At 34.2% G+C, this 18,046-nt stretch overlaps 1 protein-coding gene across 5 annotated transcripts in view; it reads right to left on the bottom strand.

Annotated features, from left to right (window-relative positions):
* ATP11B (ATPase, class VI, type 11B) overlaps positions 1-18,046 on the bottom strand; it is an 87,383-nt gene that overhangs the window by 50,270 nt on the left and 19,067 nt on the right. For all 5 annotated transcript variants that reach the window (XM_012733350.1, XM_012733359.1, XM_012733336.1 and 2 more), the window contains 8 exons: positions 15,358-15,405; positions 13,372-13,436; positions 11,291-11,372; positions 9,923-10,073; positions 6,582-6,779; positions 5,107-5,346; positions 4,387-4,562; positions 3,564-3,632 (listed from right to left, as the gene is read on the bottom strand). In XM_012733350.1, coding sequence (XP_012588804.1) covers positions 3,564-3,632; positions 4,387-4,562; positions 5,107-5,346; positions 6,582-6,779; positions 9,923-10,073; positions 11,291-11,372; positions 13,372-13,436; positions 15,358-15,405 — 1,029 coding nt within the window. The remainder of the gene's footprint in view (positions 1-3,563; positions 3,633-4,386; positions 4,563-5,106; positions 5,347-6,581; positions 6,780-9,922; positions 10,074-11,290; positions 11,373-13,371; positions 13,437-15,357; positions 15,406-18,046) is intronic.

Genomic DNA, 18,046 nt, shown 5'->3' with positions numbered 1-18,046 from the left:
AAATTCAAACATATAGCTGAAACCATAGAAATGATGATCAGAAACATGTAAGAAAACTCAGAAAATCAAATGAATGCTCTGAGAAATAAAATTAATTAATAGAAGATAGAAATTGAAGCTTTAAGTGAGGAAATAATGGAGATTCAAAATGTAAAAGGATCAATATAGAAGATAAAAATTCTGAAGAGAATGATGAAAGTAGAATAAGCCAAATGGAGGAACAAATTGGTGAAGTTGATAGTATACAAATAATCTCAATGGAAGGAGAAAGAAATATGAAGAAAAAAAAGATAATAATGGGAATTCCAGAAGAAGAATAAAAGGGAACAAGTCCATGAAGCTAAAACAACCTGATTATATAAATGCAATGAGACCAACACCAAGAAACATACACAGTCGTAAAACTACCAATATCTCAAGACAAAATATACTTAAGTTTGCTATGAGGAAGACGCAAGTAACAAATAAAGGCATCCTTTGTCCTTACATCAGACTTCTCTGAGCAAACACTATGGTCAAGGAACCAATAGAATAATTCATTGAAAGTGCTTAAAGATAAAAGCTGCCAGCTAAGAATATTTTACCCTGCAAGACTCCTATTCACACATTATGGAAAAATAAAGGCCTGTCAGTATAACAGAAACTGAAAGAGTTTGACCTGCACCCCCTAAGACATGCTGAAAGGAGCTCTTATATCTAACTTGAAGAGGAAAGCATAAAGAAAAAAAAAAACTGAACAAGGTAACAAACACAACTTGTAAGCTGAGGACAAAATGATGGTAGCAGACCTTCATATATCACTAACCACCTTAAATGTAATTGGACTAAACTCACCAATCACAAAGCACAGAGTGGCTTGCTGGATCAGAAGTCAAAACCCAACTTTCTACAGGCACAAGAAATTGCAACTAGGTTTCAAAGACAAGCACATGATCAAAACAAAGGGTTAGAAAATAATCCTTCAAGCAAATGAGCAGGCAGGATGGCCAAACTTATGTCAGACAAAACAGGTTTCCAGCTAACAAAGATAACAAGAGACAGGAATGGACACTACCACCTAATGACTAAAGGAATAATACACAGGGAACATATAAAACTTATCAACATATATTCACCAAAGGAGCATCAAAATGTATAAAGCAGTCATTAGTAAATCTGAAAACAGACATTTCCAGCAATGAAGAATGCATGGGGATTTCAGCACTCCACTTATACCAATGGGCAGGTTAATCTAACAGAAAATAAATAAGGTAACAAATAGCCTTATGCATAGAATTAGGCAATATGGGTTTGATAACATTTATAGGGCATGTAACCCTGCCCCCCCAGAAGTTGAATACACATTCTTTTAAAGTACACAGTTTCTTCCTTTTTCCTATTTAAAATTAGCATGTTTTAAGTTAACAACATGCAAATTGAATCTGTATATGCTCTGCAAATTGTTAGGTGATGGAAAATAGCAGAATTATTGTGTACCTGGATACAGGATGAAATGAACACACTAGCACAGATAAATGGGCTAAGAGAAGAACCCAGGAGGTCCCAGCTCCTCAGAGAGGCTCTGCTACTTGTTAAGTGTAACTGTTACTTTTGGTGTTCAGACAATCCTCAAGCTTCAACAATATGTGAACATTTCTATTATCGGAGAAAGAACAGTCTCAATAAAAGATGTTGGGAAAACTGGACAGCCACATACAAGACAATGAAACTACACACCATCTCACAGCAGACACAAAAATTAACTGAAAATGCTAAGACCTGGATGGAAGACCTGAAACCATAAAATACATAAGAAAACACATGACATAGGCTTCATGATGTTTTGAGGATTTGCCTCTAATAAGAAAAACTGTTTAAAGAAAATATAAATAATTGGGACTTCTAGATCAAACAAAAAGGTCTACACAGTGAAAGAAACTGTAACTAAAACAAAAAGATACCTACTTAGTGGGAGAAAATACTTGCACATCAGAAACCTGACGAGGGATGGATATCCAAGATCTACAAAGACTCATACAACTCAACAAAAGAATACAAAGACCCCAATTAAAAAATGGAGGGAAGCGGTAAACAGACAATTTTTCAAAGAAATACAGATGGCCAGCAAGCACATGAAAAAATACTCATCATTGCTTCTCATTAGGAAAATGCAGATCAGAACCACAAGAGATACCATTTCAAACCTGTGACAAAAAGACCAGAAGTCTTCATTGGGGTGGAGAGCAGAGAACACTGTACATTGTAAGTGGAAATGTAGCCTAGTCCAACTTTATGGAAAACAGTATGATGAATTCTCAAAATATTACAAATAGATCTACCATACTATCCACCAACTTCACTCTTAGGTATCTACCCAAAGAAGGTAAAAATACTAATTTGAAGGAATAAATGACTGTCTATGTTCATTGCAGCATTATCTACAATAGTCAAGCTATGGAAACAGCTGAAGTTCCCAAAGCTAGATGAGTAGGTAATACGAAGTGGTGTATACACACACACACACACACACACACACACACACACAATGGAGTATTAGCTATAAAAAAAGGTAAACTTGCATTTGTGACAATGTAGGGAACTGTAGGTGATTATGCCAGCAAACTAAATTAGGAGAAAAGACAAATACTGGACGGTATCACTTCTGTGTGGAATACAGAGAAATAAAACAAAGGGTCAGACAAAATGAAACCAAGTAACAAGCCCTAAAACTCTTACTGTAGAATTGAGGCTAGCAGAGGAAGGGATAAACAGGAGAGCAAAGTGGGAACTGCAGGGAAGGATGGGTGATGCACTATCCTGGAAGACTGGCTATCTGGTGGTGAATGTGGTGTGGTAATGCATCTGAAAGGTGTGATCCTATATCCCTAAATCTTGTACAGTGTTGCAAACTATTGTTATCTCAATAAAAAAGATAAATGAATTATATAAGCAAATTCAAGAAGCATCAAGCTGAAATACAGATGAAAAAATTCACAGAATATTCACAGAATATTATTGCTGTGATAAAATACATTAATTATTATATTGACATCATTTTCGAGAAGTCAGTAAACTTTTTCTATAAGGGCTAGTTAGTAAATCTATTTCTATAAATGGCTTTCCAGATGATATATGCTCTCTCTTGTATATTTTTTTGTTGTTCATTTTAGACAATCCTTTAAAAATGTAATATAGTTAGTGGTTTGTTAAAAAATGGACTGAAGGCCCTCCTGGATGGTGCAGTGGGGTTAAAGCACAGCACTAAGAAGCTAAAGCCACTTCAGCATGAATTCAATCCCTGTCCTGGAGGTGACCACATGGTGGGGCAGACCTCTCCTGGCCTGCCTGCTGCTCCCCTCAGCAGTGTACTTTGTCGATCTGCCTGTTTTGCTCCCCACTGTGTCTGGTGAATCCTCTCATCGCTCCTGCACCTGTAGTCTGTACCCCAATTCTGTATGTATAAATAAATAAATCTTAAAAAAAAAAAAAAGGACTGAAGGCCAGATTTGTCGTGTGGACTATAGTTCATTGAGTCCTCTCCTATACAAAGTACTTGTATCGAAAATAACAAGGGAAAAATTTACCGTTCTATCTTCCCAAGTATTTTAATTTCCATAGCTTCTTCAGAATTGCCAATAAATACAATACCAATTCTAGGGATTCAAAGAAAAAAGAACTGTAAGATTTAAGGGATATTTAATATTTCACTATAATGTCATAACTCAGCTTAAATAAAAACATTTAAAATATGTTTATGATATATTTTTATGTTCCTCTGAATATTACAGTACTTTAAATAAGTTTAAGAATCAGAGTTGGTACAAAGCCATATAGAAATATTTCCTACATACTAACCAAATTTTTTAAGAAGTTCTTTTCAAAATATGAATCAATGCCAAGTTTGACAAAAAAAGTTAATGAGATGTTTCAAATTCTCACTTAAAATTTATACCTCTAGTCTACAGTCCTCCACTCTACCAGCTGAGCTATCAAAGGGTGCTTTCGGAGGAATGTAGAGAAACCAAATAAGGAATGGGGGTGGGAGGGAGTCAACTATAATAAAAGTAAAAATCAAAACCATCAGGCAACTATAGATCAGAGATATTCTCTAGGGGAGAAGGTGAGGGAAGGATCAGGACAGAATGGGAAGAGCACAAGGGACTATGGTGATGGCACACGGGTGACTAGGTGGTGGGAATTTCAAGGGGAAATCATACACTGTACAAAAATGAAGGATGATGCAATGGATATATTATAAATTTTTTTAATTAAAAAAATTTTAAAAAGGCACTTCTATATTTATATGCTTATAAATTTTGTGTGACAACAAAATTTAAAATCCCAATTTTCTAATATTTTCCATTTTCATTTCAATGGTAATTTTCTAAAGACTTAAAATTAAACTACCTTGCAGCAGCTTCAACGAGAGCCTTTTCATCTGGTGATGATGCATAGTATTCCAACTGGGAGGGTGCAAGGTTAGATTGCCAGGGACCATCACCAATGCCATCAATCTGAACATTGCTAATCTGTACAGTGTGACAGAGACTGACTGCTTTAAAGAAGAGATCATGTTCTTGAATCTATAGAAACATAATTCACAATAACCATTCTCAGTAACATTTAGGAAACCAGAAGCAGAATTCTAAAAATGTTTATAACTTAGTAATATAAGAGCTAGAACAAGAACTGTATAATCCTGAATTGTCTGAAAATTGGCTGGTTGCTTCTGACTTCAAAGACTAAAGTCAACGTTTGCCTCTGCTCCCTCAACATGAATATATTTTTAGGAGGCACACCAATTTCAATTAGAGGAAAACTCATTGTGGAGGGTAAGCTCTCAAAAAGTAGTAAAGTAGTAAGCTCTATTTCTCAGAAATGTTTTCTTTACTTCAAAGTGAGTAAGGGCTTTTCTCAACTTAGTGCCATTTAAATACCCAAAGAATTCAGACACATCTGATGTCCCCAATTAAAATGGATTATGACCACAAGTTCTCAGTGCTGAATAAGAGGATATACATTTCAATACACATTTCCTGTCCTATAGGCACTTAAACTTTTTTCACAGGAAATAGCAACAAAAAGATGACTATTTCAAATGAAATTATTAATTAAAAGATTGCTTACTAGTTCAGTTTCATTTTCAGGACTGGTTCTAAAAGCGGAGCTTGTTATAAGATGGGAAAAGTTGTTAAGATGGGATAAACCGCTGAGATATAGGTTTCCTTCTGAAGAGTCTGGTGTAGGTCCTTCGGATACAAGTCTACCATTGATTTCTTGATATTTTATGCCATTAATTGAACATTCCCGAAACTGCATTTCATTTTCTGTCAATGTACCCGTTTTATCTGTAAACACATACTCCACCTAGAGATAGAAAACAAACCTTTGTGTTTATGGTACTGTGTTAAACAAAAAAAATCCTGTCCTCTGTCCCTTGAAGTCAAGTTTATCTATTAACACTGATATACTCAAGCTGATTCTCAAAATGTAAATACATTTAAATAAAAATGCCATAGATACAAGATGGGGTAACACAAATATTTTAAATCTATAGACATTATGATGTTTGTGACATGTTTATGTTTAGCTGTAGAGTTGACTGATACTGTGTTATTAATATTTTTTTTTCTATCTCCTGGATAAGATGTTTCTGAATAGCAGAACTTAGTATTTCTGAGCAAGGTTGAAAGAGATGCTTAGTAATCTGGAATGTGAAAGGGTGTCAAGTCCAGGAGAAATGGTATAGTGTTCGAAAAAGAAACACAAAACAATAGTAATTGTTTAAAATTAAAGAGACTGAACCCCTGAATAGAAAACAAACTCAATGAAAAGGAAATATTTTTGACAACAAATATTTTAAGAGACAAATAACTTTATAATTTTTTAAGAATAATTACAGAAAATTAACCTTAAAAGAAAGCAGTTACACAGAAAGAATTTAATAGTCAAATCTCATTATGGTAAGCATTTGATTTCATTAACAATTTGAAAAACAAGTCATTTAAAAAGAAGGGTAGACACTCATTGCCCTCAAACTACTTCCCCATCTGTTACCCCCTCAGACTCCTTGGGTTCCCAGTAGCTATTAGTAAGCTGTAGCAGGGCCAAGTACATGTCTCCCAAAGGTGTAATAGGTTTCTAGGCAGACACTAACTTGATAGCACCTGGGGCTGCTGGCAGCTACCTCGGTGGTCCTAAGAAATACTAGCACCTCTCCTAGGCAAGCCTGACAGGCATCTGGACAGGCTCACACAACTGCAAATGCCTATGATCCAAGACTGCATCCCCCCTTCCTACCACCTCCCCACCCCTCCATGCCTGAGCCTCAAGTGAAAGGCTCTGCTAACAAAAGTTGCTGCAGCCAAAGGGGTATCTGTGATTTTAGGCTTCTCTGAGAGTATAACTGGTGGTATTCCTTGACCTGTTAGTGAATGTTGATCCTCCCCTTGGTTCAAGTGGCTCAGCACTGAGGGAAATTTGTGCCTTTCTGAGCAACGTAGGACTTCTTTGGCATAAGCCTTGTGATATTTTCTCTTTTAACAGTCTTTGTATATGTATTGTTTTGATAACAATTAGGAAAACAAAAGAATCATTTTTACCTGTCCAAGCTCTTCATTCAGATCAGAAGTATTGACCTGAGCTTTCTGATCTGATTCTTCATGATAGAGATCAAGATCCCAGCCAATAAAAAATGATCCAAGAAATTTCTGCATTTCAACTGTCACATATAATGAAATTGGAATGATGAAATTGTAGAGTACCAAAAAAGCAAGGAAGTCTGAAATAAATCTCAGAATCTAGGGAGAAGAAAACAATTGTTTGATAAGAGAGAATACGTGAGAATTATAAGAAATCAAACTATATTCTGAGGCAGAATAATCTTGTAAATTGAAGTTCATTTATTGAATTTTTTTAACACCATGTTTCTTTTGGTTATTTTATTGCTAATTAGAAACTTGAACAAAAGAAAGAAGGGTCAAGTCAAATTATTTATTGTTTTCCAAAAGCTACCCCAAAGCCTGCTATGATGGAAACACTGGTAGTCCCTGGAGTATATTTGCCATTTTACATCTATCCTGTAAAATCATATGATTAAAAATTGGTTGTACTCAACCCATCAGAAGAAGTGGATATTAAAAAAAATCCCCTTTTCAATTAAAACAAAAAGAATCAAATACCTGGAAATCAACCTAACAAAAGAGGTAAAAGACCTATACAAAGAAAACTACAAAACACTATTAAAAGAAATACAAGAAGACACCAAGAAATGGAACGACATCTCCGGCTCATGGATCAGGAGAATTAACATCATCATCCTACTAAAAGTGATATACAGATTTAATGCCATCCCAATAAAAGTCTCAATGGCATTCTTCAAAGAAATAGAACAAACACTGATGAGATTCAACTGGAACCACAAAAGACCTCAAATAGCCAAAACTCATGACTAAAAGAAAGAGAATGGAGGCATCACAATCCCAAACTTGAGGATATGCTACAAAGCCATGAAATTAAAAACTGCATGGTACTGGAACAAAAACAAACACACAGACCAGTCGATCTGAATAGAAAACCCAGATATAAACCCACAGGTTTATGGGCAGCTAATCTTTGACAAAGAAGCAAAGAAGACATAATGGAACAAAGAAAGTTTGTTCAACAAATGGTGCTGGGAAAACTGGGAGGCTACATGCAAAAAAATGAAACCAGATCACTACCTTGCAGCACGCACAAAAAATAACTCAGAGTGGATTAAAGACCTAGAACAGAAACCATAAAATACCTGGAAGCAAAGATGGGCCAAACACTACATGACATACATCTCAGTAACATCTTTGAAGATACAGCACCCAGTGCAACGATAGTGAAGGAACACATATAAACAGACGGGACTAAATCAAGTTAAAGAGCTTCTGTACAGTAAAAGAGACATTACAAAAAACAAAAAACAAAAAATCCCACTGATTAGGAAAATTTTTTCTCACACAAAACTAGCAATAAAGGATTGATCACAAAGATATACAATGAACAGGTGAAACTCAACAAAATAAACAACTCCATCAAAAAATGGGCAGAAGAGCTAAAAAGACACTTTTCCAGAGGAAATGCAGATGGTCAACAAGCATATGAAAAAATGCTCAACATCACTTGTATAAGGGCGATGCAAATTAAAACCACAATGAGATACCAACTATACACCAGTGAGAACAGCACATCTTAAAACAACTAGCAACAACAAATGTTGGGGAGGATGTAAAGAAAAAGGAACTCTCCTGCATTGCTGGTGGGAACGCAAACTAGCACAACCACTATGGAAAACCACTTGGAGGTTTTTCAAACTACTAAAAATGGAGCTTCCATATGACCCAGCAATCCCACTCCTAGGTATCCAAAAGACACAAAAACACTGATTCAAAAAGATACCTGCATCCCCATGTTTACTGCTGCTTTATTTATAATAGGAAAGACATGGAATCAACCCAAATGCCCAAAAGTAGATGACTGGATTAAAAAGATGTGGTACATATACACAATGGGATATTACTCAGCAACCAAAAAGGATAAACACATGCCTTTTGCAGCAACATGGATGGAGCTAGAAGGGATCATGCTCAGTGAAATAAGCCAGAAAGAAAGGGAAAAATACCGGATGGTTTCACTCATAGCAGGAGAATAAAGGACCGGGGGGACAAAATAATAATAATGAACAACTATATACCAGAGACATTTTACAGGGTGGAGTGGGGGAATGGGGGAAAAAAAAAAGAGTGGGGATGGGGGGGAAGTGCACTGGACTATGATGATGGCATATGGGTGAAATGGTCGTGGGAAGCCCAAGGGGATTACAACTGAGATGGAAAAAAGGCACAAAATGATGTAAAAATAAACTATTATATTATTTAAAATATTTTTTTAAAAATTTGCTGTACTTAAAAAATTATAAAATTGCTAGGATATTACTGGTAGAAATTAAAATTATTAGTTTATAAATTGTACAGGAATAGCCTATGTCAACTGTCTAACAGTTCCACATTTTAACGTATTTTAGGAAAGGTAGGAAAACAAAATTATGGAAGACACTGAAAATATATTCTTGTGATTATCTGCTTTTGGTTTCTTGAGATCCACATTTGTCATTCAATATTTGTATTTTAATATAAAGTGAAATTTGGAGGAAAATTTTCCAATATTTATCAAATAATTTATCAAACTTGCAGGTTAAATTCTCCTCAGTTGGTCCATATTTAATCAGTTATAAGTTTTGTATGACGTAATTTGTGAATTCATCTTTGTATATGCAAGAGACTAAGATTCCTTGAATCCATTCTGACAATTAAAAATATACCAACTTAAACTTTAATTCACTTATACAGTAAATGTAAAACTGAATTTGCAGTACTTTAGGTAGAATGCCTGTACAAAAGGATTTAAATTTTTGTAATAATCTTGTAAATATTCATCATGCCATGTTCTACAGTGAAAAAGCACACCAGTACAAACATGCTGGCTACTCTTTATTTGTATGATATTTAAAAAAAAGATTTATTTATATATACATGAACTGGGACATAAGTCAAAGATGGGGGGATGGTTAAGAAGATTCATCACAGATAGTGTGGGGAGAATAGAAAAGGCAGATTAACTAAATACACCACTGAGGGAAGCAGAGCGTCAGACAGGAGAGATCTGCTGTGCCATGTGGGTCAGCAACCTGGCGGGGCATCAAACTCGTTGCAGTGACTTCTGATAGTTTCATAATGCTGTGACTTTACCCCTTACACCACCAGGGAGCTCCTGCACTGTCTTTTTGTCATCCTTCTCTACTAATGGCTTTAAGAGATTACAGTGGTCACTTCTATCAGAAATCACTAACAAAGCATTAACTGTGCCAAAGAACAAAAATTTCCTTCATAGCAGAGTCATGAACATCATAAAATACCTTACTACTATTTCTTTGATGTTCTGTTTTTTGGTTATACCAAGGTTCATCCCATTTTTCTTCAGTTTGCCATGTGTATTTCAAGATAGTACTGATGATGGCTTCAGAAATAAGGATTATTAGATAAATTATCAAAAATGTATTCATTGACCTGAAATGAGAAAAGACAGAAGGTAAAACTTGTAAGTTTTATGTAACCATATTGAGCTGCTTAGAAATTAATACTGGTATTTTGCTTTTCTTTGTTGTGTTCTTTTTTGTTAAAGATTTATTTATGGATAGAAGAACTGGGGTACAGGTGAGAGGGGTGGGGGGTGGTGGTAAGAGGATTCACTAGAGACAGAATGGGGAGCAGAACAGGTAGATCTACTGAAATACACTGCTGAGGGGAGCAGTGTGTAAGACAGGAGAGGTCTGCTGCACCATGTGGGTCATCTCCCTGGCCGGGGATCGAACTCATGCTGCAGTGGCTGCAGGTAGCTTCATAATGCTATACTTTAACCCCTCACACTACCAGGGAGATATTAAGACATAAGATATTAAGGTAAAGGACAGTCTATTTTTAAGAAATGACCATTTAATAACAACAAGAGAATCATTATGGGGCCTCCCATATTGCTTTCTGTGTCCAAAAAAAATTTGTCTATTTTCAGGGTGTGAAGACATTTTCCTAAGTCTTTTGTAAAAGATTTATAGTTTTAGTGTAAGTTTAAGCTCAGTGATCTACCTCAGAAAGCTTTTTGGTAAATGGAAGATGTTTAGTTTTTTTTTTTTTTTAATATATATTGGTATTGCATTATTTGTAGAATGACTATTGTCTTCATTGAATTATTTGGTACTTTGGCTGAAAATTAATTACAAGTGAACAGACCCATTTTCCAAATCTTTTGCAAGATCCAATCACTGTGGACATAGTTTCTTTTTTTTTCATTTTTTAAAAGATTTATTTATATATAGAAGAGCTGGGGTGTAAGCCAGAGATGTGGGGTGGGGTGCAGAGGATTTACCAGACACAGAGTAGGGAGCAGAACAGACAGATCCACTGAAATACACTGCTGAAGGGAGCAGCAGATAAGAGAGGAGAGTAGTTATTTTAAGCAATGTTTTGTCTAGAATTACCATTATATGGTATGGTAGCATTAGTATGACTAACTGATTGTGTGCCTACCTAACAGTATTTCTTCAGTCATCATTTGTTACCTACTATAAATAGAACATTGCAAAATACCACATATTATATAAAAATAGAATAAATTATTGCTATCTTCAAGGATACCAAGCTTTGTTTACCTGACATATGTATTTTATATATATGAATGCTATATGTCATATTTTTGTGAAATAAATAAAAACTGCCAGTTTTCTTACTTTTCTACTGCAGATCGTTTCTGTGACTTACTCTTGTAATTCAAAGCCATTTTAGTTTCCATTCCAGTGTATATAGCAACACCTGCAAAACAACATGAGATAGTCTTTAAAAATAATCCTCTAATATGTTTCATAAGAAAGATGTACTTTTCTAGCAGGACCATCTAAGCAAATGTATTGTCTGATAGATGTTACAGCTTTAAGTCTTCAGAATTTTAAATGGCTTTCCATGTACAATTTTTGAAAACTACGGTTATTCAACTGCTGAATTACATAAGGCATGGTGGTTGTATTTCTGAGTTGAGTGATTTCTAAGGAATATCTGAATTAAAGATCTTCTCTGCTAACAATAATGATAATGATGAACAGCTATATACCAAAGACATGTTGTGGGGGTGGAGTGGAGAATGGGATCAAAAACAGTGGGGGGAGGGAAATGCGCTGGACTATAATGATGGCACATGGGTGATTTGGTGGTGGGAAACCCAAGGCGATTGTAACTGAGATGGAAAAGTGTTCAAAATGATATAAAAACAAACTATTATATTATAAAAAGGAAAATAAAAGATCTCTGCTAATTGCAAGATACAGATAATTTGAGTTGGATTTGATGGAGGAAGAGAATGTGGAAAGATGAAGATGGCTGGAGGGATGTAACAACTATAACAAAGAGTATTATTAAAAAGGACAGAACTGGAAAGCACTTTCCATTAGAGTAATGGATTAGAATCTGAGTTTGAATGGTCTAAAATGCAAGAATCTGAAGTACAGATACAATTTCATAGTCAGTGGAGAGATTATATGGAAATCTTTCCGAATAGGGGGAGTAGATACAAGGAAAGTTCTATTTTTAAAAATCTGTGACTATGTGAATGACTGAAATGATTGAGAATGATAATAATAAAGGCACTAAAGCTGGAGAGTGAATGAAATTGTTTAAAACCAGCCTTATAAAAAAAGTCTCTGGAGTTAGATAATGGTTTGAATGATGGCTAGTTCTGCCACTTACTATTTCTATATCCTTGGGTATGTTATGTAATTTTTGTGAGTTTCAATTTCCCTGACTTTAATGGTGGAGAGAGAAAAAGCCCCCATAGAGTTGTGTGAAGCTTGTGTAACAGATTAGCAAAATGCCTGGTTGTACTGAGGGAAAAAAAGATTCATCTAAAGGCATTCAAATACACATTTCCTCTTAAGAGTGTAAAAGGTGTTATGTTTAAAGAATATATTAATAGTATATGGAAGGTCTAAGGTACATGAATGGGCCTAAGAGTCCTGGTCTTTAGGGCTTCTCTGGCTTTTGCCATCAGATCATTATTATAGTATTTTTTTCTTAATTGTGAAATATATATTCATAACATAGAGCTCACCAAAATTAGTTATTTTTAAATATATGGATTTCTCCATTAGAGTGCCTAATACTAAGAGACAAGATATAGTACAGGTAATAGGAAAGAAGAGAATGAAGCAGACAACTTCAAAGGCTGTATACATTTAGTGATAATGTATGTTGAACACAGTATGTCCAACAAAAGCTGGAGATTTCCTGAAATGGGAACAGCAGGTTGACAACTGTCATCATCAAATTCATAATTTTCATAGTTGACTCAGAGCATAATGAATTAACATAGATACCTAATGAAAGAATCCTATTTATCTTTTTGATTTAGTGAATAAATGTTGAACAAATGGATGGACGGATAGATGAATCTGTAGTTTTATTAATTCAATTTAAGGAATAATCTAAATTCAATCTAAGAATAATCAAAAACTTGCACTAAGGCTCAGGTATATTGGGTCTAACCCATAATTCCAGGAGAGCTGGAATTATTTTTTTGGCATTCAGTTTTACAAGTATTCACAAAAAAATACATAGCAAGGTTTAGCTTATTGTCCAAGAAATAAGAATTAATAAATATTAACAATGTGAATTATTTACACAATCATTGCAAGAAAATTATCATAACCACTTAAGCATACCATCAATTATCAAACCAAAAGATCACAATGTTGTGTTAATAAAAAATTGTATATGAGGAATCAAAATGAATTTATAATTAAAATTTGCAATATATACAAACCAAAAATTTCTTTTGTGTTTTTTAATCTGGCTCCACGAAGCAAGAGACTCTCTGGCCCCAGAGGTCTAGGAAACAACAACAAAAAAAACCAAAAGCAATGAATAGATTAAAAATTCAATTCAATTCTAAAATGACATCTTCAGCAAACTATACTTGCACTATAGTTATAGCACTGCTTTTATATAAAACCAAAAATCTCAGTTACTATAAAGCTGTCTAAGCCAAACATAATGTTAGTTACCATATGAATAAATAACCTGTTTTAGCATTTCAGTCACTTTTAGATCAGTGGCTCAGAATTAAAAGATCTATGTAAATAAACTCACAAAGTCACTAGTCTCAAAAATTTTTAAACATAAAACACAACAAAATAAAAAAGCAATGATGGAATTTTAAGCTAAATTAATAGTTTTTAAAGGAAGATACAAAAGTAAAATGCAATGTAAACATAAGTTGTAGTATGAACTGTGTATAAATGCATCAGTTCTGCACAATGAAAATTACGTGGCATCATAAAACCTAAGGAGTGAGTGGGTTAGTACTTTTTCTAGGCAAGACTGACATAACAACTTGACTACTTGCATTGCATTCTTGGACCACAGGTCTTCCTGCTGTTTGGATGTCTCCATAAAGGAGACAGAAAACAAGAACAAATTATTAGAAATGAATTTTTTTTCTTAGAAATAGCAAAATGTTAAGACTCTGTTGTTGATAAAAAACATCTTAATTTTGCTAGTATTTCTTACTTTTTTCTAAAACTACACCATTATCCAAATCAAGAAGAAACTGAAACAATTTGGAAGATGTATATAAGCCCAAACACTGTAAAAAATTTAATGAACAAAGGAGATGTTTGGGACATAGTTAAAAGTATGGTTTTATTAAATATTTAGATTTGGAGAATATTCATGAATATCATATCAGAATCAGTACTCAAGAGCCATAAAACGAATGTTCCAAGAGTGGATAGAAAAAACTATGTGCTCTTACAGGCATGTAAAATTAAGATAGAAAGTTTCAAATTAAAAGATAATTTATCAACAAAGGTTGCTTCATCAAAAATCATGGCTCATTTTTAAAATCATTCCAGGGGTTAAGTTAACATAATTCATCTTCTCTTTTATCAGAAACAGTATTTTAATGCAATCTAGATTATGTATTCACAAGCGTATCCCATTATGACATTACAAAAACCAAAACAAAACCCAGTCAGCTATTTATCTGTAGCCCTACACTTTAGCAAAGACCTTGCTGCAAAGTTTAATGAATGTCGTTAATGTTTATTAAAAATGTGAAACAGTGCTGATGTATATTTTTGGTGACTTATTTCACGCAGCCAGTGTAAAATGAACATGTCTTCAGAAAAGAGGTGAAATGTTGATTATAAATTTAAGGGCTTATTCCAAATTTATTCTAATCCAGTCTTATTGATAACACCATCTCATCCTAGTAGCAAATATTGAAGTTGCTCAAAACCTCTCATATAGGAAGTAGAAATCAACCAGAATATTGAAGTAAAGCAGTCTGAAAGAGCCAAACAAATAAAAACCCAGTCAGAACTGAGGTTCTAAAATGGCTACTAAAAGCTCTAGTTTTTCTGAATGATTCTGAAATAAAGAAGACCATAACGTTTTACATATTAAACATAATAAAACATTTTTTTGTATTCTAGACTTTAAATGTAGAAGGTGTGTGTAAGGAATTAAATGTAAACTGTTATGTTTCTGTTACTATCTAATATTATTTGAAACATAAATACAAGTATATAAATAATCTAATTATTTTAGAATCAATCACTTTATGGAATTTGTCTCACCTTTACATGTTGTTGTTGCTAGTAATTAGAAAATGAAATGTGAAATGCTTTTAAACTAGCCCTCTCAACTTTTGCTGCTTATTTACCTAATCTCCTTTTAGTTTGATTTTGGTTTTTCCCCTAAACAACTCTTACTTAAAAGTAATTGAACAATTCAAACTTATTCTTACCTTACAATTTCTTCCATTTGTTGAGTTATTATCATTCGTCCAATGAATCTATCAAAGAATTTACCATGTTACTAAAAAACCACTAATATGTTATGAAGTCAATAGGTAGATAATTTTAGATAGATTTGGCCCTATATTTATACATGAAAGAAAGTTAGGAATTTTGTATACGTAAGTGGTCCAACATTCATGTCAGAAGTTACAAAAGTAAATAAATATTTATTCATTAAACCTTTAAAAATATAATAGTCTGCCATCTCCATTCCAGCTATGAATGACATACTGAATTAAAAGCATGCTTTCAAAATAACAAATATTATTACTATTATTAGTTTGGCTATCATGAATATATATTACCGCTACAAAGGTGCATATATCATTAAGTCAACAATGAATGCTCATAATTTTATCAGTTTACTAAATAATGTCTCCCTTGACCAAAATCATTCATTCATTCATTCACTCTCTTATTTATACATTCATTCATCCAAGAAACAAGAAATACTCACTGAGCAATTACCACATGTGAGTTAAGTGTTGGGAACAGAGAAGTAAGCAGAAATGCATCAGTGTATTACATAACCCTTTAACTTTTGGTTGCCTGAAATCTGGAGTGACCTGTCATCACAATGAATTTTCATTGCTTGATCATTCAGTACCAACTACCAAAACAGGTCCATAGCATAGAGTCACTGCAAGTATACAATTACTTACACAACAGTGAGAGGTACATTCTGAGTTGAAGCAAATTATGGCAGGCCTTTATTTTAATAACCATTTATCTAGAAAAAGAAATAGCATTGCTTTCTAACTGTCTTCTAACAGCCTTCCTTTTTTCAGGTCATAGATGCTTTTTCTCTTGTACACTTTGACTTCTTTCTTACTCATCTCCCTCTTCCTTCAGTTCCTTGTATTAGAAAGAAGCACTGTTTTTTATTTTTATTATTATTCTCACTCAATGAAATTTTATGTAACCTTGAAATAACGTCTTGATATTGGGTTTAGATTCAAAGAACTAATTCAGCGGCTATCTCCCTGGGCATCTGAGATGATGTGGGATCAGTTATTTATTTTTTTTATTTTAATAAGACAATTGTTTTCCTTCATTTTATCTGTCTTGTTATCCTTGATTCTAAGTAATTTATATCTATTCATGTCAGTTCCATGCTAGATTAATTCATGTTTCACTTTCATTAACCCTTTCTGCAAATCCATACTTTGTTTTGTTCAAAAGTGAAAATAGTTTTATTATTCTCTTTTTTGATTATAAAGATTACACACACTGACACATCTTATAAAATGATTGTGATAAGATATCAAAAGGGAAATAATCACAATTATACTACTCAAATACAGTGTTATTACTTTGGAGTATATTTTCCAAGCACATAAAAATATGTACTTAAAAACAAAAATGGGGTCTTTCTGGTTGGTGCAGCGGGTTAAAGCATAGCAGTGAGAAGCTAAAGCCACTTCCTCATGAGTTCGATTCCTGCCTGCCCTGGAGGTGACCACATGGCATGGCAGAGCTCTCCTGACCCGCCAGCTGCTCCCCTCAGCAGTGTACTTCATCGATCTACCTGTTCTGCTCCCCACTCTGTCTCTGGTGAAGCCTCTCACCGTCCCTGAGCCTCTGGCCTGTACCCCAGTTCCGTATGCACAAATAAATCAATCTTTAAAAAAAACAAAAATGGAATGAAAGTATAAAATATGGTGGTAACATTTTCCTTATCTAACATATTCTATCAAAAACATAATTTTTTTTTATTTTTAATGACCACATGTAGTGTGTTTTTGGATAAATGCATAATTTATTTAAGTAATTCACTACTGGTGGAAGTTTAGTTTTCGAACTTCTGATAGTCTAATAAAATGCAGTCCACTCCTATGTAACCTTGTACACATTATTAATACACATTTTTAAAAGATTATTCATTTATGCATACAATAACTGGGTGTAGGTGAGATGCACAGGAGGATGTGTGAGAAAGAATTCAGCAGAGACAGAGTGGAGAGCACAATAGGCAGATCTACTAAAATACATTACTGAGGGGAGTAGCAGTTGAGACAAGAGAGGTCTGTTGGGCCATGTGGGTCACCTCCCTGGCCCTGGATCAACTCGTGATGTAGTGGCTGGTGATTATTTGTGTAGCACTGAGACTTTCACCCCTGCACCACCAGGCAGGCCCTCATTATACATTTTCATTGAGATAAATTTCTTAATGAGGAGAATATCCTTATTTTTGTCAGGAAAAATTCCTAAAAGTAAAGTGCTGAATCAGAGTCTGACACATTAAAGAGGTAGAAAAAATAGAAAGAAAGAAACAAATGAAAAAAACGAAACCAAAATTAAAGGAGTTAAGGGAAAAGAAGATGAAGAGTATTGTGAAATAAAACCCTACTAGAGGCTACTCCTAAACAGGAAACTCTTCTAGTTTTTATATTTCCCAATGTTTTGGCAGAGACCATTTCCTACCATACTCTAGATTCTCACAATAAGCTATTCAAGTTCTTTAAAAAGGAATAATATAGGGTTTCCCTGTTGACAGAAGGTGTTGAAGCACAGCACTATGAAGCTATCTGCAGCCAATGCAGCAAAAGTTCAATCCTACATGGCACAGCAGATCTCTCCTATTTCACCTGCTTCTCCCCTTGGCAATTTATTTCACTAGATCCACCTAATCTGCTC

This window comes from Condylura cristata, unplaced genomic scaffold (genome assembly GCF_000260355.1).
Source record: "Condylura cristata isolate star-nosed mole 26May11 unplaced genomic scaffold, ConCri1.0 scaffold00003, whole genome shotgun sequence".
In the NCBI taxonomy this organism is placed as follows: domain Eukaryota; kingdom Metazoa; phylum Chordata; class Mammalia; order Eulipotyphla; family Talpidae; genus Condylura; species Condylura cristata.
The sequence above is the reverse complement of the archived record's forward strand: the minus strand, read 5'-3'. Positions and strand labels throughout refer to the sequence as shown.